Below are 25,853 nucleotides of genomic sequence, written 5' to 3'. Positions count from 1 at the left end.
TTTGGAAATGCCCACTGTGTGCTTGCCATCGCCTACTCTATTGCTAACTAGAGTTAACTTTTTTCTTATTATACTCAAAGTTGATGCAGAAGTTACTGGTGTTAGTTTTTAACCCTAAAAGAAGTTATGTGTGTGTCGTTCGAGTTTGACTATAGTTGAAGTCTCTAGATATGATAGGCATTGAATCATACTGGGTCTCTACAATAGATCAATTCTTAGAAAATTATGAGGAAAGAGCATTATTATTGATTGATAATGCTCCAAAAAGCAGAATTATTAGAGCATTTCTTAGAATTTTGATTAGGAAATTTTTTCACTGTTATTACTAAACTAATTATTTTTGTATTTAATTGAATAAGAATTATTATTTTAATAGTTATAAATCTTATATAACTTTTTTGCACTTTAGAAGATAAATTAATTTTTTTGAAGTTTTGTGAATGATAATCAATTATATAAAAAATATTAATCAAAATTAGAATAAATATTAATTAAGAATTCATACATAAGTGACAGTTCTTTTTAAGTTGCAAATGTTATTGTCTTTTTCCTTCTTCCATGGTTGAGTTTGTTTAAAAATTCGATTTGGACCCATTTAATGAGAAAAGAATGTACTAACCTATAAATTTTTGAACACAACAACAACAACAACAAAATAAATGCTATGAATCAAAGTATTTTTTAGCATGTAAGCAGATTTCCAAATAGTTTTCATTTGCAAATTATAGTTAATGGCTTCCTTAACTAACAAGCCATTATTCTTGCCAACACTCTTATTTACATTTTTATTATAATGTGAAGCTCTGATGAGAAAATATGATATTTAAATTGCAAACCATTCTTTTGGGGGAATTAAAAAAACATTTATAATATATAAGAAGTAAATGTCTATTTAATTAGTAGAGAATAGTTTGCGTGGTATTTATGTTTATTGTTCATAAAGGGGCAGTTACAGCAAGTAACAAACATCTTTAGTCCACATTGAGATATGCTCATAATTGTGTGCAGCAGTCATTTTGCCTGGTTGCTTTGCAACCATTATAAACATCAAAATTCTCTACTTTATCTGTTAAAGTAATTTATCGAAATTGTGTGCTAGTGTATTGGTTTGTATTATTCTATAATTTTTAAGTTTATCTTATTTATAAATTTTTTCAATTTTGATGAATTTGAAATGAAATAATATTTTTTATGTAGGTTATTGATTATAGTTCTTTAATTGCAGTGACCTAATTGTATTTCATTTCCTATTTAAAATATAATTGGGTTAGGTATTGCTGATTGTATTTAATTTTCTTTTCACAAGCTTAAATTTAATTTTTTTAATTCACATTTCTATTAATTTTTCAACAGAAAAATTAATTTGTTCAAAATATTTTTTAAGATTTAATTTATTGATTCTTTTAATTTATTATTTTGATATTTTAACTTCTTTCTTCTTAATTAGTTTGGCCACTTATATTTTTCATGTAATTTGTAACTTGCTTTCATTATTAATATTTTTATGTATAGAAATAGTTATTCAATTTTTTTTAAATGAGATAATCATTCTGAAATGCTCTAATATATTCTGACAATGCTCTTTCCTAAATCAGATGTTGTGCCAATTCAGATAGAAGGCTACTGAAATACTCGATAAAAATATTTTTCCAACTGTACAATTAAATACTTCAGAATAAATTTTATTATTTTAGTTAATCTGAAGAACATAGGCATTATAATATTTAGAGAGTATATATTTAAAAAGTGTTTTTAAGTCTATACAAATTATGGTAATAAAATATATATAGGTACTCTTCCAAAGTAACACTTTTCATATTATAATAGCTATAGAGTTGTGTGTATATAGATGTTTAGATGAGTACGAAGAGTTAGGATTGGATGTGATCAAAGCTGAATGTAATTTGAGCAGCCCAGTCAAATTTTATAATATAACTAACTGATTAAAATGGTGTAATTTTTCAATTCTGTTTAAAGCAATTAAGTTACCTCTTCAAAATAAATGTTTCAGTTTATTGTATTGATGTTCTTAAAACTTGGAATAAGTGTCAGTTTAAGTATTGTTGATCATTTTAATTTTAATAAAGCTTTATATTTGAGTGGGGAAAAAATTCTACCCTGAAAAGGGATAAAGAAAATTCAGTTATAGTAATTATTGATGAAAGAACTGATTGTTTCTACTATTTTACTTTAACAGCACTTTTTATTATTTGGAAGATTTTTTGAATTGACGTTCCCTATGTGAAGAAAAAAAAAGCTGTCCAAATAATTTTCATTGTTTTCAATATGCTTTAAATTTTACAAAAAAACCATTCTGGATTTAAATTATTTTTTTATATGTTCGATTTTTGAAAATCTTAGTGGCTTTTTTTTTTATGTTTGTAGCTTATATATGTGTATATATATTCTCTAGTATGATATCCATATTATTACATAATGTCAATTTTATGAGCAATAAACTTTTGACTGGGCTGCTAAAATTGTCATCTGAACAATTGACTGCATTATGTGTTGCTCATCTTTGAACAAATGCTATTTTTAATACTTACATGAAAAAAAAAATCAGAAAATAATAATAAATAATAAATCTGTTAGTTCATAGTTTTTAACTTGGGAACTTTGTTGGCATTTTGTGTTTATAATCTTTGTGTTGATTTTTATATGAATTGAAAACAGTATTATGAATAAGTATCTTATGTTAAAAAGAGCCTACCTTTTGTATTTTTTGATGTAAATTATCATATACATATATTTTTTATTTATTTCTAATTTTGATGGTCTTGTGTACATATATATATAAATTGGACTTCTTTTAAGGTATTTTATCTTATATAATCTATTAATTTATATAAAGCATTATTTTTCCTCTATTTGAATCTTATAATATTATTTGAAAACATAGTATTAAACAAAGTTTTTTTTTTCTACTATTGATGTACATTTCTGTTAAAATTAAATTTGCCAATGTTTCTAATTCGACAATTTTTTTTCTTCTGGGTTTCGAGAGTGCTTCTAACTGGTGGCTAATGTATTAATCAATCTTTATAAAGTGTGAATCAAAAATATTATGTAGGGTAGAAAAAAATTGTCTGTACAAATTAAAGAAGCATTGTCAACTTTAATTTTTCAAAAAGAAAGAATTTAGTAATTTATGCATTTGCTAGTAGCTGTCGTCAGTGGGTGCATTTCTCGTTGAATAAATGGAATGCATTCTATACAGATTCAAAAGACTATCTTATTGCTATTTTTTTGTCTTATTTTGCATTTATTTATACTGATGATTAACTACTAAAGAATGTATGCATATCATTATCTATCTTTGCACTTTTCTTTAATTGCCTTATTTAAGTTTGTGTATTAGTTGTGTATTGTTCGTGTATTAGAATTTTGAAATTCTGTCTAGTTGTCTGTTCCTGACCATAGTATAATATTTTAATATTTTTGAAACTTAACTATCAGGTAATCCATTAATTTTGACTAAATTTTGTTTGTGAGATGTTCTCTTTTTGTGAATTTCAGAAAAACTGATCTTGAAAATTCTTTAATATTTATTATGAGGTATTACAAAATATTTGTTTAGAATCTAAAAAGTAAAAAAATGATAAAAATATTTTTTTATCTTAAATAATTATTAAGGTGAAAACGTTGCTATCATTATCATTATTTTTATCATAAGTATGGGCATTAAAACAAAATTGTAAAACATGGAACAGTGAAAGCAATAATCTAAAAAACTGTATTAGCAATAAACAAAAACCGCAAGAAAGTAAATGCATACATAGTTACTATAAACTAAAATATTTTATGAATGTTATAAAAAAAATTTTAGAATATTTATATCAGCTTATGGTTTAAAAAGTTTCATTCTTCATTCATTTGATAAAATAATTGTTTTCTACTTCTCATAGTCTAATAAAATAGGGTTTACTAATTTTTTTAAATATTATTTTCTGATCTAAAACATAGTTCTCCATCACCAATTAAATTCCTATAGTATTTTAATGCAGTAGAATATAACAAGAGTCTTATGTACTATCATCTATATATGAAAGATGAAGGTTAGTATATTCAAAAAGGAAAAGCATTTACATGAGGATTTATTTGATTCTAGCATACAAAATTGCTCTAAATGTATGCAAAATGAAAAAAATTTAGACATTTTTGGAGATTATACTTAATATATATTGTGCCAGTAATTATTAGCCATATTACAAAATTATTGAAATAAGAAAATATTTTTCAATTGCAAAACTTTTCAGGACTCTAAATTAGTTACATTTGTTTATAAGTGTGAATTGAACTATATTCCTGAGGTGTGTCTTCCTGACTTCTAAGATTTTTTTAAAAAAAATTATTTAATTAACAGTTTTTACTAAAGCATTTAATATAAAAAAAGCCCACTGACCACAGTCTATTTATATGTCTTCACAATTGCATTTGCATTGAAAAAGTAATAATTTTTCTAAACGTGTAAATTTGAAGAATCAACTTCTGTGTGGTTTGTTTATTTATGACTGGATATAAAATATGTATACTCTTTTTATTTATATGAATTATGATTATATATGTTGCTGTTTTTAATTGTTGTCCTTTGGGGTAAAAATCCATTATAACGATTCAGACCTGTGATCATTTTGTTCTGTGTCAATGTATATCTATTTTTTCAATGCGACATCCTTTGTTGAATTGCTTAAGAATTATTTGTGTATTCTTAAGCAGAATATACTTGTTCAATTTGTTAAGTTTTAATGTTATTTGTATGCAGCTGTTTCAAATGATTATTAAGTATGTTGTATATTTAATGATTTTATTTTGAATATAAGTAATTGTTCATCACTATTGTTACGTTTGGAAGGTTTCTTGGAATTCTTGTAGAGGGTTTGAAAGGTTATTGTCCGGGTTCTTATTTTAGTCAAGCATCATTTTTGAGCTATGATTATCGATGAAATTTCTGTATATTAAAATGATTTTCTTGTACATATATGTATACATATAAATAAATATATAACATAGATAATTTTTAATGCAATCTATTTCTAATAAATTCAAGAATTTTTAGTGTATTATAAAATATTGTATTTTCTCTCCAAAACGGTTTTTTGTTTAATATGTAGAATAGATTTTTTTCACATTTAGAATCGACCTTTTATTTTATTCATAGTTCTATATAAATATATTTGACCTTTTACTTTGTGTAGTTATAAACTTTCAAACTCTTTCTGTGGGAAGTTTAATAATCTTTTTCGAAACATTAAATCGTCTTCAGGAATCATTCTGAACTACCAAGCTACAAGCTGTGTGGTATATAGAAGCTGAAGAGTTTTTTAAATAAATATACATTGTTCTAGTTTTGAAATATTAAACACACGCTAGGATTGATTTTTACTTTCCCTCAAAATTAGGTTTGTTATTTATTTGAAAAAGTTTTTTTGACTGTCTAAAAGATATTTTTTATTCTCATCAGATATTTAATTGGTTGCAGTGTTAAATATATTTGTTATGAGTACTTTTTAAATATGCTGGATGCATGGTGCTTATATATTGTATTTCTTTGAATACTTTCAAATCTAATCAAGTATTTGTTTCTTATATGGGTAATTCAGATATATTTTTATGCATTTTTAACTCTTTTATCTCAATTTTTTTTTATCATCCACGTTACTACACTATATATGATGTGCAATTATGTTTCTTATTACTCAAAATATTGTTATCTCAAAGTTTGCTCAGAGGCAGATTTTTGCTGTCCTAGGCAGTGCACACCGCTCTTTTAATATCAGATCAAATTTCATTTTTCAATGCTAGTAATTATTGTTATTTATTTTATATATATATATATGAAAAAAATGACAATGGAATTAAATAATAAAATTCTTGAAAAATTATCTATTATTATTTGTTAAAATTGTTTCCTTATTTACAAATGAAACCATTTAATTATTATCTTAGATTATATGGAAAAATAAATTTCAAACAAATGTAGTATCAAAAGTTATTAATTTTTCAGGAGATTAAATGGAATATTATGTTACCAGTTTAATGAATGATTAATTCAATAATAAAATAATTATATTTTATTTAATAATTATCTTGCATTGTAGTTCATTTTTTTTTTATAATTCATAGCATTCTTTTAATAGATTTATTTATGTGCCAATTATTTAATGGCACTTTTTAAGTAAGGCACTTGTGGTTCTTCCACAGTTGAACTGCCTAATCAGAAATCCTCCTCTGAGCTTACATGCACAAATTGCTGAAAAAAGAGTTTTTTCGGTATTCAGTGGTTTTGTAGTTTTTCCGTATGGTTAGGATTTTGGTGCTTATTTTTAGGAGGTGACTTTAAAATTTTGTATATTTTAATATTTAATTTTTTGTACTTTGTATGAGCTTTAAGTTACATTTGTAAATGTGCTTTCTCCGAGTGATATTATGCTAATTTTTACTGATTATTTATATCATTTTACATAAAACAAAAGGATTGGAAATATGTGAAATATTTAAGATGAACAAGTCAAACCTCCCTTTCATAATAATTTTCAAGTTGTTTAACACACAAGGAAAATTAAGAGAAATAATATTTATCATATTTTTTAAATGAGAAAAGTTATTCTCATTGAGTATGCATTTCATCATCTTACATTCCTCAAAAAACTTTTTGAATGTAAGAATTTGAATCAAATCATTTCGGTTGAAGAAATTGTTCCATATTGGCATCAGTAATTGTGCAATTTAGTATTAATGAAAAAAAAATAAAATTCCTCTAAATTCTCTTTTTTCATCTGAAATCTTCTGTCATTGTTTTTATTGTATGATAAAGCTTGTATAAAATATATAAAAATGTAAAACATTAAATTGAGAAGTGATATAATATTTCAGACTATAATGTGTATTAATTAAATGTGTTGTTTATCTCCAAATATTGGATTTGCAAAAACAAAAAATAGCAATAATCTATTTTATTTTTATACGTTTCTTCTAAAGAAACATGTATTAGCACAGTTTCTTTAACAACTGTTGAGAAACTTCTGGTGGATGTGTGATATAATATTCCATATGACCATAGCAACTGTCTGCTTTTGCACTGGAAGGTTAAAAAACAGTTTATATTGTAGAATTTATTAAATTTCAACATTTGAAAAAGCAATAATTTATTACAATTGTAGCAAAGAATTTTAAAAATCATGTAATATTAAGTCTGGTAAACTTTACTTTCTTACATTTTGCCCATCTGTTGTGAGTGGAATATTCTTGGCATTCCGTCAATAAAATTCTAGCTAGAGAGACAAATTGACATATTTCACTTTGCGTAAAAGGTTTATTTAAAATCCTGACTTACTAATATTATGTGAATGAACAAATTTGTTTTTCAGAACAAAGGAAGGACAAAGAGCTAAATTATTTACAGTTCCATTCCCGTCCCCCCACAAAAAACTTCAATTGGTTATTAGATTAATGATCAATTTCTAAATTTTAATGTAATGATAATTTTTTTCTATGAAAATCAATTTATAAAAGTATAGGATATTTGTATACAGAAAGCTTTCTGACAACTTTCAATTTATAATGGAAATAAAAACTTGGTGTTTTTTCAAAAAGTGTTTCACTCAAAATGCCGAAAGAACACTCATATTTGCATTTCAATTTTCTACATGCTCTATGCAATATACGTTTCACAAATTGTTGTGAAAATGCACTTGCCAAAGCACGATCAAAAAATTCACACACCCTATGTAAGTTAATGGGAAAAATTTTACTTTATGTTGATATAATTGTGGATTGTTTGAAATATTTGTGTTTCATTGTTAGACGATAAAGATTATCTTTTCAATTTTTATATAAAGAATCTTAGGAAAGTTGATTAAATTTTTATGGGGTTTTTCCTTATGGAATAAAAAAAATAATGCAGTATTTTTTTTAATTAATTTTGTTTGTTGTTAATTTTGAACAACCATCAAATTTGTCATTATATTTTGTATTCTAAAAGTATGACCTCTTTTTTTCTATTAAATTTGAAAGTATTGAACTTTTATGTCATTACTGCGCAACCTAATATTAAAGGTATGTTCGTTCGTATTTGGTTAAATGTTCTTTTGTTTTATTAAAAATATTTTCATTAATATTTATGTATTAACATTTATAATTTTTTAATTACTAAAAATCCAAGTACTTAATATTGTTCTCTAAGGAGATGTAATTCCAATAATTTAACAAATGTATGCATTTTATTATTTTGTAAAATCCTTATTTGGATTTACAAGACAAAAGATTGCATTTTAGAATTAAAATACATTGTTAATTCGATATACTTATTTTCTTTTGTTACAGTATAATACAAAAGCAACTTAGACAAGATTCAGTACAAATGAACTAGGGCCTTAGAAACAGTGTTGTAAACTTGTAAAGAATTTTATGCTTAAAATGTATATTGTGCAGTTGCTACTACGGAGTATATATCACTGCCTGCTATTTTAAAATGGACTTCTGAATTCGATGCACATTTCACTATAGAGCTTACTTATCTGTATAGACTTTTTTTTTTTTTTGAAATTGAAAACAAAATTTATTTAATTAAATCTAAAAGTAGTAATAGTTTAAAAACTGAGAAATTTTTGTCTTTACGACACTAAAGAAAATTTTTTACTGTTCTAATAGATAATCATGAGATGCTTGTTCTAAAAAAAAATAAGTTGTTCCATTTTCAATTTGTTCCATCGAATGAACACTTATAAATCGTCTGCGTTTCGAATGGACACTTATAAATCGTCTGCGTTTATTCGGTTTCGCAGACAATTAAAGCAACATGCATCCGTTATAAATGTTGGTTTCCATTAACATGAAGTGTGACATAGAATTCAGAAGTTTAACGAGTATTAAGGCATGCATTTGATGTTCTATTTATTGTAAAAGTTATCTTCTACGTGTCTCTTTCCTTTACAATATACTTGTGCATTTCCGTGTTCTGAATCAAAAATCGGTCTTTTGTCCTGTTTCTGTTTCTATGGGTAACCATCAAGTGAAAAATCCAGCCTTGAACCACGAGTCATCGAATTTCGGAATGGTGCATATTTTTGAAGAGATTGTGTGAGTGACAATTTATTTATCTATGCACATGTACAAAGTGACATTCATGATAAATAAAAATTTTTTTAATTTAATCTAGTTGGTTCTCATTTTTTTTGTTGCTTAAATATTATTGTTTAATTGCATTGTTAATGCATCCCCTCCCTTATATGAGCCTTGTTTGGAAATGTACAAAGGCGGATCAGTCACTGAGACATTGAAAGTGCTCACCTTACGTTTTTGTTCATTTCTTGGACTTTGACCATCATTGCCAAGCTCTTTGAAACGATAGATTGCATCAGACACTGTTTGCCGAGGCATATTAAGCAAAAGAACGACTTTAAACTATCGTTTTTCTTGCTTAAACAACTCTAAAATAGTATATATTTTTGTTTGTTTTTTTGTTTAGTATTGTAAAAAAAAAAAAAAAAAACTACGTAAATTAAAAAGATACATTATAAAATACGTTATAATTGAAGTGGTAGACAAAAAGAAATGAACAAAAATCAAAAAGAAACGAACAAAAATAAAAAAAAAAGGAAATTACTTATCTTCTATTCTATGATGTAATTACTTTGTCCGAGTTTTCTCCCTGCATAACATAATTAAAAGAATGCCTCTTTTAAGTCCGACAGTTTCACAGCATCATGACATTATACCTAAACGTTTTTAATGGAATTAAAGATAACAATATCCCCGGTGAACCAACTGGTTGGAAAAAGCGATTAGTATTAAATAATATCAGACAATATACTGTATAATGAATTTTATTTATGCTATTAAAAACACATATCCGAGTTTCAATTTTTTAATTTTACTCTGCTAATAATTCGCATATTTTCGAGTACTTCTCCTTCCAAGTACTTTCACAGACAGTTCACACCACAAACATCTTCTTGTCCGCCAGCTTGAACTCAACTTCGGCATTCGCAAAACCACCCACATCCTACAAAGAGAAGATAAGGTCAGTAAAAAAAAAAGTTCGTGAAAACACACTTTAATTAGTTTATTAACTGTAGAATTTCTTCCATTTTAATTGTTTCTTATTTCTTCGTCTTAAATTTATAAATTAAATTTGTCTTAATTAAATTATTTATTAGTCTTTCAGTTATCATGGAATGTTTGGTAACCAAGTTTTATCAAATTCAAAACTAGATGTCGCCACTGTTAAAGACACAAATTTAATTAAATCAATCGATTAATTAAGAATCGCAGGAAATACTAAAAGCATTGTCATCGAAAATACACAATGTGTACAGAATTTCAAAATTCCGTCAAATTAGGAAGAAAGAAAAAAAATCTGAGGTGCTCCGCCGGGGAGCACCTCAGATATGAGGGTGAGAAGCTTCCGATATGGTGGTCTCCCCCCAGGTGGGTATAGAAATGATGTGGGGTTGACTACCACCTACCGATGAAGGGACGTGCCTCCCACAGGAGGAGTTGTAACATATCCGGTGACTTAACCTTGATTCCCGCCAATGCTGTTGTGGCAGTCTAGTCATTCATATTTTTCTGCGTGCCTCAGGCCTGGTGGATGTAGTCAAGAACAAAGTGTGGTTGCGAACAAGAAATAAACTTAAATAAAAGTTACGGTTATTAACGCAATAGCTTCTAATAGCTGGCAGTATTTTTTTGATACAATGGTGGCATTTAGTATCCATAATTGATTTGACTTTTTTTAATATTTGAGATCATATAAATATAACTTTCCAAAAAAAATTACTTATATTATTTATCCTTTACATCTTTAACAACTGTACTGTTCTAATAATAAGGTCCTTTTCTTCAAGTCAGAGAAATTCAGATTCGAAGCTTTATTATAGTAAAGATCCGTCTTGTATGTGAGTCTGGTGCACGTTCAATCTGGCGTCATAGTTGAAACGCCCTCCCACTGGAGTGGTGCAAAATGTTGGATAAACGAATGCTCTATCAGGTGTTATACTTGTCATCTGACCGTGATTCAAATTGGAAGGTCAGTCCCTATATATCTGTTTTGTAATTCAAAATAGGACATTAATATAACTAAATTAAACTCCATATCTTCTATCAATCTTGTAAAATTTTGTGCGATTTTACAACGACTGATTTATTTAACACATAAATCCAAGTTCAGTATTTAGGGACATGATATAGAATTCTAGTATTTTGAAAATTCTCCGCAATAGAGTATTTTGTCTTTTTCGTGATTCTGTTCATTTGAATCACGTAATGGAGATCTTACTCAAGACTGAAAGCAGGGTAATCTGGGATCTAAAAATATAATCTTCTCACTTTTTCTTTACAAAGTATATTAAGAGAAAATGTTGTTGCCGTCAAAAGATTAGTACTCGAGGTTTTGAAAAATCTTTACATTTGAAACATACCTGAAGCCGAAAAACACATTTTTGAAATTATGTCTGTCTGTCGCTTTGTCTATAAACATGTTACCACAAAAACACTTTGATCTAAACGGATAAAAATTGATACGTGGTCTTTACACCGAATCCGAAGATTTCTATCAAAATTGAACAAAATCCCTTTATAGGAAATCTGTCTGGCCGATTATCCAAGTATAAGTGAAGACGATAAATACAAAACATAAACCACTGGAAGTGGTTTCCCCGAAATTTTCTTTCGTACTCTGAAATAAATTTGTCACGGCACAGAATGGCATTGGCGTACGCTAGTTACGAAATATTTACATTTGGCGTCAATTTAGCATATTTATAGAATCTATCGTGTCATCCTTGGCGATTCATCTCTGGCATGTGATTAATTGTATCCCAGAATCGAATTTGTGTTTTAGATGCGTTTTTCCCAACCGACTGAAACAAAACTTTGACTCAGAACTGCACTTGTAATCAGAAAACCCCAAATCAAATGGGATATATTTAAGTTATTACACTTCTGAGTTATCACATTTATATGTTTCTGAAAGTTCAGAGCGACTAATGGTCAATCCGTTATTGTTTTTGACGTAAGTGTCTAGACTAGATGTTAAATCTGTGCACCGAATTTTATCTATTCAGCTCTCTTCGTTTTGTAGTTATAATGTTCATTTATGTTCGAACAATTGTACAGACAGACTTCCCCTGAACGAGTTTTGCTCAAGATTTATCAGAAATCTACAAATTTGGTGTTGATACCGTATTCCAAATTTTATCGTTCTTGATAAAAGCGTTTTTGGGTTATCTTTGTCACAGACAGAAAACAGACAGGTGGAGTTTTTCCAAAAATGTGTTTTTCGAACTCAGTGGAGATTCGCCAAAATCTGGAGTTCGAATTATTTGACGATTATTATACTTCCTCTATACTACATATACGAGAAAATAAAAATGCAACGACTAGATAAGTAAATAAAATTAAAAATATGTTCCTATTTCTAAAATTGCAATTCTGTGTCTAATTTGTATAGCAATCGGTCGAAAAAAAGGGCGTTCAGAAATTCGTACCATGTTTTCTTTATTATATTACAAGATAAAAAACACTCATGTACGGACAATTAAAAAAAAAAATGAGCACTTGTAACTTTCAGGGCCTTGCACAAGGTTCCCCAATTTTTTTGAGGAAGAGAGGAGTGATAACGCCTTTATTAAAAGAATTTGCAAAGAAATTTTGAAGAGATCGCTCCCGCTGGTTTTGAATTCAAGTAACCCCCAATGACAGTACTACGTTATTTGTTTTCATGTTGCAGGAAGTGGGAGAAGAGAAACCTTACCAGCTGCGTGTTCTTGGTGAGCTCGCTGTGCTGCTTGTCGTGGGCTTTGGTCAGCTTGTTCCTCTCCTTGTTTTGCTTCATGGCCGCGGCCTTCCGCTCCTCGATGAACTTTTTCGTGTTGTTACTGTTCTTCTCACGAAGGCGCCTGGAATACAAATGAGGGACAAAATAAAGTGAGGGAAATTTGAGAATTCAAGGACAACAAACTACAACAAATTAAAGTTCACAAAACTTTTTAGTAGAAAAAAGTTTATCAACAAAGATAATAATCTGTTTTATTTGTAAAGGCAAAATTCATGACAAAAATATTAATGGAATCTTATATAACTAGCCGCCTTTGAAGACCAGCTTGCTCACTCAGTTTATTAACTTTTTGAGTGGTTAAATACACAATCCAGTCACATTAATGTGACCACCACTTACTTTTGACGTCAACGTGAAATAACAAATCACAGATGGCAGGTGGCAGCACATTGCAGCGGAGCGTGTATAAAGGATGTCGGAAAACATTGCAGTCTTTGGCGTAATGTAGAAACAGAGCGATTTATCTGACGTTCCGAAGACATGATCATTGGCTTTCGGGCCAAGAAGGAAATATTTCCTAGACTGCTAATTTTGTAAATTGTCCGCGTGCCGCCATGGTAAAAATATATCGTGCATGGCAAAATGGCACAACCCAAAATCAGCGACATGGAAAATGTGGTGCACCACAAGTCATGGGTGATAGAGGTGAACGATAACTGTGGAAATGCGTTTGGCCTAATAGATGTGCAATTGTTGACAACTGACGGCCCAGATGAACCAAGGAGCTACCAACAGTATCTCTTCAACTACGGCTGCCTTTATATGTCACCACAGTAGATGTCTGGTTAAAACACTAATTTGACTGCTCCACATAGCATCTAACGTACTAGTATCGTAAACGGACGTCCACTGAGTGGCAACAGGTGACTCTTTCCGATGAATTACGTTTTCTGCACTATCGGGCAGATGGACATTAACCTATACGGCGTGAAGCGTCCAAAAGCAAACACCCTGCAACAATTGCCGCAAGGGTCCAAGCTGGAGGAGAGAGCATTATGGTCTGGAGAATGTTTTCATGGCATTCTCTGGGTGTGTTCGTCATTTTGGAAAGCACGATGGATCAACGCAAGTATGCATCTGTCCTTCCGGACCATGTCCACCCCTACAGGTGAATTATTTTTCCTAAAGATGATGGCATCTACCAGCAGGACAATGCGAAGTGTCATACAGATCGCAGTGTACTTGCTTGGTTAGAAGAGCATAAGGATGAGTTTACCGGACTCGCTTGGCCAGCAAGCTCCTCAGACTTAAACCCTGTTTGGAAACTGTAAGGCCGCTTCGATCGGATTGTTCTCTCCATGGATCCTCAACCGCGTAACCTAATGTAGCTGGCCATGGCACTGGAGTCCGCAATGGCTCAACATAACAGGGAACACTTTTAAGACTAACTGACTCTCTTCCTGTAGGCCTCGTAGTTGTCCTCCTTGCGAAAGGTGTGTGGTGGCACTCATCTTACTGGGCAAAATCAGATTTGAATGTCAAAGGCTTCTCAACTCTTGTTTCGAATTTTATTCACTTTATTTTCTTACTGCATAATTTCGTTTTGATACGCCTCAACTGAGGATCCAAATATGTCTTCATGTAAATAGTTATATTATATATATGTATGTATGTATGTATGTGTGTGTGTGTGCGTGTGTGTGTTGTGAATAAATTAATATCTTTCTAAATAGCCTCATCAAGATGAATACGTAAACCATACACAACACATTCACTTCCCATAGGTGGTTATACTGGCTTTTGACTGGTGGTCACATTAATGTGACTGGGCTGTGTATTAATGTGGATTGTATATTTTTTAAATTTTACGTTGTTATTAGATAAGACCACAAAGCATCAATTTAATTGAATAAGTCAAAAAAGAATTATAACGTGCTCAAATTAAAAAAATCTACATACTACGAAACGGAAGTGGAAGTGAAAATCCTAATCCGTAATTAAAATCTTAAGTGGACATTTTTTCTTATAATTAAAACATTGGCAAAAACACGCGATTCACTGTTTGGATGGATGAGTTTGAATTTCATAACATTAGAAATTGATACTAATTGCATATTACATTAAAAATTTATTTAAAATAAAGAAAACATAGTTGTGAAATGAAATTAATACAATTTAAAAGGTAGTTTTTCAGTTTTAAGATGATACAAAAACCATTTTTATGAGGTACTTATTTTGGTATTTATGATCCTTAATTTCCATAAGTAAGTCATAACGATTACTATCTGAAAATGGTTAAGCCTATTTTCGCGTACGTTTAAACTTTGACGCCATTTTTTTTTAAAGAAATTTCTTTTACATATTCTTTCATCTGAGTGAAAGAGATTTTGGCGAGTCTTAATCAGACTATTTTTAATAATATTTCTTAACTTCATGAATCAGATGATATTTGAATTTAGTTCAGCTATAACAACGTTCAGTAAAGTAGTCTGACTAGAAATGGGGCTGAAAATGAGAACCCTGACAACCGGGACCTAAAGTTTAAAAAAATAATCTTCTTTTTCCCACATAAAAACGACGTTACCGATAATGCATTCACAGAAGAATTGAGACATTTTACCACTTTAGACAGTGTCTACTATCAGCCCGCTCTTTTTATAAACTCGTAAACTTAGTTTTACATTCAAACGCATTTTTAACTCAACAACATGTTAATGATATGAATCAAGCACGAAAGGACTAGATCCCTTTCCATTATAAAGATTTAAATTAAATTTTTATTTTAGTAACTTCATAAAAATGCACATGGTTTTATTTCTTTATTATTAATAACAAAGTAACAAAAACTTTTGCTCTTATTATTATTTAAAATTACTCGGCATTTATAAATAATGTAATAGTTAAGTGATCTTAGCTGCTGTAATAGTTAATGAAACATATAGGAATTTATCGAATTATAATTAATAAAACATTAATATTATCTTATTTTATAATTCACAGAAATTAATAATCAATTATTTAATTGATTATTAATTAATAATATTAATTCATTTTATCATTATTTACAGGCAGTATATAAATCTAATAAATCTATTACAATTTTAATAGATTTATGTACTACCTGTGCCTCATCGGATAGAGAATAGGATAGATGGATCTGAATTCTGAATTCTTTAAGGAACCAGGCTTAATAAAATAGATTTATTCCGAATCTATTTTTCCCGCCTTTCTGATTAAGCGATTGCCTGTTCTAGGCAGTTGCCTCGCCGGCAATCCAACACTGCTTATATTACTGCCTTTGAATAATAGATTATTTCCAGATGCCTGTAAAAATGGATTTTGATAATGAAAATGATAAAAGGCAACTGTTCATGCTCATCATCTCACCTCTCCCTCTCTGCTTTGTTCCGGAGCGCTTTGTCGTTGGCGACTTCTTTGGCGGTCTCCACCGAGATCTTGGCTTGCTTCGACTTCATCTCTTTGTTGTCGCTGCAGGTAGAAAAATGCATTCAGGTAACAGAGTTTCGATATCATAATGAGATAGAATTTCCAAATAAACTGCAATTAAAAATAAAATAATAAATAAATAAGTAAAATAATTTGTGGGTGCCTGGAACGTTTTTTTTCTAGTCTTCTTTAAGTACAATTAGAATTTGGCATGAAAATAATGGGCCATTGCCAGTGTTTTAGCAAAGGAAAACGGCTCTTGGGATACACTACTATTTCTTCGCTCCCTCGTCAAAATTTCTTTAAATTGGCAAAAAGTCTTTCCTTCGACTTTCTCGTATACATAGTCAAACTAGCACCGCCTTTTCTATTCTTCTCCTATCCCACTTTGTATCCCTCTATACGAATAGCAAAACCGCGAAAGTCACGTCAATCTATACAGGGGAGAATCTTTAACTCCGAATTTCATGTGTAGTTGCGCAGTATGGCTCGTTTTGGGCTTCGTAATACATAAAAAAAACGATTATGAAAATCGAATGTCTGCCTTCCCACCAACGGCGTCTATTAGGATAGAATAACATATTTTCATATTTCATCTAAATCAGCGGAACAACAATTCACTTTATTAAAATAGCTAAATGATAATATCCAAATGTAAACACATGTTCCCTGAATTCTACAATGTCGTGTATTCTTTAAAAATGATTCCTATTTGCTTTGCTGCAGCGCAAATTGTATATTTTTCGGCCTAAATATTTAATAGAATTAATTGTTACATTTCCAGTTCAATCTAAACGAAATCCAAATTCAGCAACTTTTAAGTGTACGTACCAAAACCACTTTTCGAATGTGACAGGTTGATTTAGAATAAGTAAATTAATAAACAAACAAAAGTTTTTCACAGGAAGAAGTATCCGGTATTTAAAGATGCATGCAAGATCAGTCCATTCCAGAACACGCCAGTGGGAAATGGTAATGGAAAATCAATCCTAAGAGAGAAAAACCGGTCAATTTTCGCACGCTGTGGATTGGAAGGTTAAATGTCCAACCAAATGATAGTAATTTATCCGTTCATTTTTATCCTACCATTTAGATTGGGTTTTGGAAAATAAATTTAAATGAGGTTTGCTGAGTGAAGTAAAACTTGAGGTCTGATCTACCAAGATATTTATCTAAGAGACTATAACTAAGCGGGTACAGAGTGGTCTAAATTACTGGGCAGAAAAAAAGGAATGATATATAATGCTTCCTATCTATTGCTAATGAGATAGCTTGGAGTGCCACCGATCCATTATCAATTGTTTATGGTATTGAGTGCCATTAATTTATTGGTAATGAAATGGCAAAGAAAATCTATTAGTAATGGAATGATGGCAAGTGCTACCAATCCATTGTTAATGAAATGCCGTGGAAAATCTATCAGCAACAGAATGGCATAGAGTATTTATCATCAATGGAATGGTGAAGGAAATCTATTAGTAATGGAATGATGGCAAGTGCTACCAATCCATTGTTAATGAAATGCCGTGGAAAATCTATCAGCAACAGAATGGCATAGAGTATTTATCATCAATGGAATGGTGAAGGAAATCTATTAGTAATGGAATGATGGCAAGTGCTACCAATCCATTGTTAATGAAATGCCGTGGAAAATCTATCAGCAACAGAATGGCATAGAGTATTTATCATCAATGGAATGGTGAAGGAAATCTATTAATTATGGATTGGCGTCAATGATGACGGAAAGCCGTGGAAAGCTATTAAAAATGCAATTGTGTAGAATGCCATCATTTTATCGGCAATGGAATAGCGATGAATATCTATTAGCAATGGATTAGCATGAAGGTGCCATCAAGTCAATGGTGATGGAAAGCCGTAGAAAATCTTTTGGAAATGGAATGGTGTAAAGTGCCATCACTTTATCGTCAATGAAATAGCAAACAAAATCTATTAGCTATGGAATGGCGTGAAATGCCATCAATCCATTGGCGATGAAATGCATTGGAAAGTCTTTTGAAAATAGAATGATGTAGAATGCCATCATTTTATCAACAATAGAATAGCGAAGAAAATCTATTATGCCAATGGTGTGGAATACAATGGAAAATCTATTATGCCAATGGTGTGGAATACAATGGAAAATCTATTATGCCAATGGTGTGGAATACAATGGAAAATCTATTATGCCAATGGTGTGGAATACAATGGAAAATCTATTATGCCAATGGTGTGGAATACAATGGAAAATCTATTATGCCAATGGTGTGGAATACAATGGAAAATCTATTATGCCAATGGTGTGGAATACAATGGAAAATCTATTATGCCAATGGTGTGGAATACAATGGAAAATCTATTATGCCAATGGTGTGGAATACAATGGAAAATCTATTATGCCAATGGTGTGGAATACAATGGAAAATCTATTGGAAATGGAACGGCATAGAGTACCTTCAATTTATTGGCAATGGAATGTCCAAGAAAATTTATTAGCACTGGAATAGAATGAAGTGCTTCAATTCAACGACAATGGAATGGCATAGAATGCCCCAAATACATGAAGTGTAATTGTGAATGATCGGGTTGCACTCACTTGTCAAACTTCTGCTCGAGTTGTCTATTTTGCTTCAGATGCTCGATGTTCATGAGCTTTTCGAGGATCTCTCCCTGCTGGGCGGTATGGGTCTTCAGTAGTTCCCATTCTTCCTTCTGATGCTTCTCAACCAGCTCCGACCACTGCTGTCCTTGATTGATCACCGTCTCCTTCAGTTTCGGATCCTTTAGGACGTCCGCCCTGCAAGCAAATGTATGCTTTCATCTGTGCAGTAACTTTATTATCATGTGAGAACATGATGTTGTTTTCGTTAGGATTATTTGAAGTTTGAAATCGCGTAGGCAATGCATACTGAAGCTCGAAATCGCGTAGGCAATGAATAAAGCATAAATGGCAATTTGCAGCATCATCTTTTAATCGCATATATTTTTTTACCTGCTTTTACCAGTATCGAATTATTATTATGTATGCTTCTTTGAAAGCAGATGCGTTTTTAAAAGGTTGACCTGCTTTTACCAGTATTTCTTTATTATTACGAATGCTTCTTTGACAGCAGATGCATTTTAAAGAGGTTGACATAGAACTATGACACCATAGCTGTTATTTTCATGGAATGTAATTTTGTTTCGGTGGAAATTAAATAATTTAATTTTTATATGTTCAGAAAAACTTCGCTCGTGTTTAATAGCAGTTTTGATAAAAGTATTTTCTCTTTCCCCTAATGGGAAAATATCACTTCATTCATTCTTAAGTGGGAAACATTGAAGGATTTAACCCCAGTTGTAAGATTAATCCATTATGAAATTGTTTTATGATCTCAGAAATTCGAAAATAGCAATCTGTGTTTACAAAAATATTGTTTTCATAAAAATTCTATATAAATTAATATGTTTAAAAATTTATCGGTAAATAGTTTATCATTTGGAAAGCACATTGCGACGGAAACGCTCGTTATTCAGCTTCCAAACGTGGCATTCCTTTTTGTGAGAACATGGTTTTGTTTTGGTTAGGGGGTTTTGAAGCTCGAAATAATGTAGGCAATGAATAAAGCATAAATGGCAATTTTCATTTTCAATTTTTTCTTGGCTGGCAAAATATTTTTGGATCACTCGTAAACCGGTTTAAACTGGTTAACGACTTAAATGAATTAAGACAAATAATGAATTAAAAATAATAATGTTCTCACATAATAACTTGAAATTTGCGATCGTAGATTTCATTTTTGTTTTCTTCTTCTTATTTATTATTTCTCTTTTGCTTCTTAGTAAAATTTCAAAAGTTATTAAAAATAGATTACAATTCTTGATTCAATTAATCTACTGGTTGACATATACGGTTTTGTTCGGACTGAAAATATTTTTATGTCTTTTATTAATAAAAGAATTACTATTCATTTTGTTGTCATGTTACTTTTCTTACCCTTCAGATTGTACTTTCAAACTCTGAAGCATAATAACATAACAAATGCACATAACACAAGAAAAGTTGCATTTATAATATATGCATTTACGGCTATATGGCGTGAATCTTACGTCACGAGAAAGTAAAATTATCATCCATGTATAGCTAAAAATCAAAAGAAAAAGAAATACTAATTAGCATATTCTTGTTATTTTAACCTTCCCGATCATAATGTGATTATACATTTCATAGGTTAAATTTTATTCCCTATTGGGCAAATAAAACCACCCAGTTCTAGCTCTTTCCAACATAATGGACATCTACGTCCCGTAGATCAAACTTCATTCCTTTTTGGTAAAATAAATCCTACTTTTATATGGATTGTAATAGAATTTTTTTTGCATGGAATTTAAAATTTTAACTATGCAAAAAAGTCGAATCATGACAACTTGTAATTTTATTATTTATATAATAGGTTGTGCTATTTATATTCAATAAAGCCTGCGATGAGTGCTTCATCTAATATACCTTTCCATTTATTTAATTTGTTGATAACAGTTTTTTTCTAGCGGTTGCCCTTCGTATTCGTGATCCTAAATTCTACTGCATTACGCCTAAACTATCCTTAAAATTTGCGTAAAAACTTATGAGGCACTCTGCATAAGAAAAGACGATATTAAATGACCGTACCACCAGTTGCTTGCATTGACATATTCCCTCAAGTGGCGCTTAATACTGGAGCTTGTAATGAGATTTCCCATCATACATGCACACTACTGATGGTTCGCACTTAGATATTTCATCAGGCTAGGCTTATTGCCGGTGGTTAAATTTTCTATCAGGCGACGCTTATGCCCAGTAATTTGCACTTAGCTGTCCCATAAAGCGGCGCTTATCACTGATGGCTTGCACTTAAATATCCCATCAGATAGCACTTACTACTGGGGGCTTACATTTAGATTTCCCATCAGGCTGTGCTTACCACCAGCAACTTGCACTTAAATGTCTCTTCAAGCGACGCCTATCATTGATGGTTTGCACTTAAATATCCCATCAGGCGGCGCTTAGCATCAGTGACTTGCATTGAAATATTGCATTAAATGGCGCATATCACCGATGGCTTGCACTTAAATGCCCCGTCAAGCGGTGCTTGTCACCGGTGGTTTGCACTGATACACCCTATCAAGTAGCACGTATCACCGATGTCTCGCACTGGTATGCGCTATTTGGTGGTGCTAATGTACACTTAGTTGTCCCATTAGATGGCCACCACCGATGGCTCACATTTGACTGTTTCACCTGGTACAATTTTATTTTTTCTCTTTTATTTGACGCCCCCTGATAAAACAAAGCACTTCTAGTGTCGCCATTCATGGGACAGAAACATGAATTGCAACTCTAGCGTGAATGTGAAAATTATATTTGGTCATATGAAGTCAGCATGACAACTCGTATAATGTACGATATGGCTGATCCGAATTCTACTTACGGCTTGTTCGACCTAAGGTACTTCTCGATGGCACCGCACTGACTCTTCTGAACAGCGCCTTTCTCCTTCTGCTGCTTCTTAAGCAGGGAATTATACTCCTTCAGTTGCTTCCGCCTCAGCTTTTGAAACACCTTGTGATTCTTCAAGGTCTCTTTGGTGATCGGATCGAACTTGCAATCATCTGCAAGAGGAGAGAGAAAATGTCAGTCGGGAGAGTAGCAAATGGTGTGTACCAGTTTGGTATATTTGCGAATTCTTGACGAACATCAAAATCTCTTATTTGGTGTTGCTAATTAATCTGTGATCAACAGTCAGAATTATGGGAATAATTATTAGATTAGGAAGACTATCACGCTTACGGTGAGCTTGGAATAGAATGAATTATGGAGCAAAAAGTGTTATATGCAACCATAAATCTGTTTAATATTGTTATGGTACTTCTTCCACTAAGTCCGCAAAGACAACGGGTTCACTTGTAATGGATGTATGGGGCTACACAATCAACAGACCTCGGTAAGAAATGATGACTTTTATTAAAACGAAGACACGAATAATACACAGACAATAAATACACAACTGAAATGTAGACAAGTATCACACACAGCAAACTTAGCACAAACAGTAGTCCAGAAGTAGTAATCGGTAGTTATCAATAATCACAGCGCACAAAGCGGCCAGATAGAATTCAGTAGGAGGAGAGAATCAACGTACCTATTTTCTACGGTCTCTCTAAACATCCGCAATTCTCCACTGTCTCCTCGTTTTAGCTGTATCCAACTGTCGACACACTACTGAACGGCTGGCTACTCCTCACACAACTCGATGCTGCTTCAGTAATCAGTGTAGTTCAAGATTCGGCTCACAACTCAATTCACCAATCGCTTGAGCTCTACTGAATGCATTTGCTTCGCTGAACTGATCCAACTAATTCACCGTCGACTCGCTATGCGACTCTATATCAAATACACGACTGTCCTGAACTTGGATTACAGGCCTTTTATAGATTCCGGGGCAGGCCAGAGAAGGTTCTCGATCAATCAAGCATAATTAGGCTCTTATTGGTTCTATAGCCAAAATTCTTGAAGATTCTAATATTATCCATTTTGTCGCCAAAATCGCTGAATTATTCTGCAAGTCGCTAAATGGATGCCAAGTTTGCCAAGCCCGGGGGTCACTGATCCGGCATCCAATAGAGCTGATAGTAAAATGGTCTTTCATACAATGGAACTAACCATATTGGGAAGCAACACTACAGATTCATAACAACATGATCAAATTTTAGGACCGATAACATATTTCACCTTCAGTCAGCTAGAGAAAATAAATATAATCTATCTATAATGATAATATTTTTAGATTAGAGGCAGTCCTGTCTACACTTGATCAGGGAAAATAACGATAATAACAAAAAGCATTACGAATTCACAAAATGTGATAATATTTTCAGACAGAAGGTGTGATCTACCTTTCTTGTCATCATCTTTTTTGTTTCCAGCTTTGACGCTCCCCAGTTTGAGGTCACTGGTCTGGACATCAGCCTCCTCGATGCCCATGGCCTTCATCTGTGCCATGCGCTTCTCCTGAGCCGACAGGAAGGCACGGGGGTCGGACAGGGCGTCCATCAAGTCTGCAATAAAATGTTCATTACTGATGCAAATAATTGATTGGTTGTTAGTTTAATGGCGCGATAGCTATCTTGCCTACAATATGGTGACCTTCGCAGATTAAATCAGTAATTATATTTGATTGAAACAGAGAAACTTTTTTATTAATAAGGCTTAAAATCTTACATAAAATGAAAATGTGTTATAAATAATTGTTCCTGCACAAAGCATCTGCGCTTTAATATCTGCTGTTCGGAATGAATAGCTGCATTTATTGTAAAACAATATACAATAATCATATTAGTGAAAACATAAGTATTGATCTTTTTCTGCATTATACGCATTAAAAACTTCTGAATGTAAAAAATACACATCACTATCAGTTATGAAGATATAATATCTAAATATAGTTGTATAAGCACTTGTATGAAATTTATAATCTGCGAATTAACACGTTTTGAAGTTTACTGATTTGACCTATTTTTTAGATTATTTTAACATTCTCTAGCCCAGGGATGGCGAACCTTTATGGATCAAGGTGCCATTTTTTCTAAAGAAATGTTTCATGATGTATAGACGTGCCGTCAAATAATTTTGACTCGTGATTATTGTTATAATAATAAAGCTAAGTACTAACAACTCAAAACTCTTTATTTACTGCGAAAAAATACATTTTGCACTGTATAGAAGTAAAGGTTTTAGTTATACGAGTCATTCAAATTAAAGTAAAATTAGTGTGACTTCTGTTGTTGCAGATTAGATGACAAATAATTTTTATTAGGGTTGTAAGATGTTGCTTTGAGCAGAATGCACGCTGAATTGGAGTTATTTGCCAAACAGGTTTCTTAGCGAGTCTTTAATGTTATTCATTTCTGAAAATAACGACTCGCAGGCATAGGTAAATGAAAATGTGGTTAAAATAGCATGAGCCAGTTTATTCAAACTGTTCAATGTGTCTGGAATCGAATTACATGTTTCCGAAATTTCGTTACTGGCATTTTTACTTATATTGCTTGTTAATCTTTCTGTTTCAATCCATTCCAACTTTTTCCTTGTTTCAATACATTTTTGTATCCACATTGAATTAGATTGGAATTCAATAAGCTTCATTTCAAATTTTTCAACTTCCAACCAATCGAATTGAGACAAGTTCAGTTCATCAAATGAAGTCATATCAGGGTACATAATAAACTTTAGTGTTTCCGATCATTCTTTGAACTGTGAAAATCTCTATGAAAATTCCTTGGTTGAAGAATCAATTACAGAAAATAAATTCCTCTATAACTTTTTCTTTGTCTGGTTTCTCATGTACATCTAAATCGTTGATATTTTTTTTCAAGTTTGGGAAGCACTTGTAGTTTCTTGTAATAATATCGTTTCTGAAAACATGCAGTTTAGCATCAAAAGTGCGAATGAGATTCATCATGATTATAATGGTTTTATTTGTGCCTTGAAGCTTTACATTCAATTCATTGAAAATATTAGCACATGTCTGTAAAAATCATCAATTTTGAAAGCCTCATAACATCCAACAATTGTGGGTACTCAAGTGGAGTGTCGTATAATTATAACATATACATATGGTAAATTAAAGATGCCGAATTTATTGAGGAAGGTTACAGCGTCCCTAGCGGCTAAATAAGGAAATTACAAAAATTACTCTAAGATAAAAGGGATCGGCGAAAGAGTCCAATTGGAAAAAGATATGCTATATCATATTAAAAAACACAGAAAAAAATTTCATGTCATTATTTGAAAAACCGTCGGAGATATTTGCGATTAAAATTATGAATTTTTCAAGAATCCTAAAAATAAAGAATGTATTTATTCATCGGCATTTTTATACAGATTTCCCAGGTTTCCTCCATTTAGTTTTCCAAGGCGAAGTGAAATTTAAGCAACGAAAATAAACAAAAATAATAAAAGTAATATGAAAAAAAAAATTCCATGGGGGAAGATTTAGGATACATTTTTCAATTTATTTAATAATAATAGAAAAAAAATCTTTACCTCCTAGACCATCTGGAATATAAATCTTCAACTCAACGCAGATGAACAGCATAGCCAGAGACAATGGGAAATTTCCTTCTGTTCTCAGAGACACATGGCGGTAGCCTGAAGAAGAAGAAGGAAAGAAATTTAGTTTAATCACTCAGCTGTCTAAAAAAATTAAAATTTTGAATTCGGAATTTAAAATTCTCAACGGGTTGTTCTAGAATCCATTTGATATCTAGAATTCGGTACATTTTCGCTGTTAAGACTTATCATTTTGTTACATCGTTAAACTGAAAACATTTGCAGCGATCTTGTGTCTTATTTTTATATTGGGTATGGTATGATTTGGTATATCTTGGCAGAGGAGAGTCTGCATACCAGCCGAGAGTCATTTAAAAGAACGTTGCTATTATTAAAGCAATCCAGTCACCTGCTTGCAAACCATCCAGAGGTAAAATACGTTGACCCAGCATTTTGCCGTTTTCGTCATAGACTGCTATTCTTAGCACGGCTAGGTCCGGAAGAACCACCTGAAAGAAAATGATAATTTCCGATTTCTAAATATCACACGGAGCATGGTAT

General features: G+C 31.4%; 1 protein-coding gene across 1 annotated transcript in view; it reads right to left on the bottom strand.

Moving 5' to 3' along the window:
* Positions 1-9,848: 9,848 nt before the first annotated feature.
* The window catches only part of LOC129957048 (1-phosphatidylinositol 4,5-bisphosphate phosphodiesterase-like), an 85,772-nt gene continuing 69,767 nt past the window's right edge, over positions 9,849-25,853 (bottom strand). Inside the window, exons 22-29 of the mRNA XM_056069172.1 lie at positions 25,702-25,801; positions 25,287-25,391; positions 23,138-23,299; positions 21,673-21,853; positions 18,822-19,022; positions 16,169-16,270; positions 12,758-12,902; positions 9,849-10,006 (exon numbers count right to left, since the gene is read on the bottom strand). Of these exons, the coding sequence (XP_055925147.1) occupies positions 9,938-10,006; positions 12,758-12,902; positions 16,169-16,270; positions 18,822-19,022; positions 21,673-21,853; positions 23,138-23,299; positions 25,287-25,391; positions 25,702-25,801 (1,065 nt within the window). The 3' untranslated portion in view covers positions 9,849-9,937. The remainder of the gene's footprint in view (positions 10,007-12,757; positions 12,903-16,168; positions 16,271-18,821; positions 19,023-21,672; positions 21,854-23,137; positions 23,300-25,286; positions 25,392-25,701; positions 25,802-25,853) is intronic.

This window comes from Argiope bruennichi, chromosome 11 (assembly GCF_947563725.1).
Source record: "Argiope bruennichi chromosome 11, qqArgBrue1.1, whole genome shotgun sequence".
Lineage (NCBI taxonomy): Eukaryota > Metazoa > Arthropoda > Arachnida > Araneae > Araneidae > Argiope > Argiope bruennichi.
This window is presented reverse-complemented; position numbering and strand designations above follow the sequence as displayed.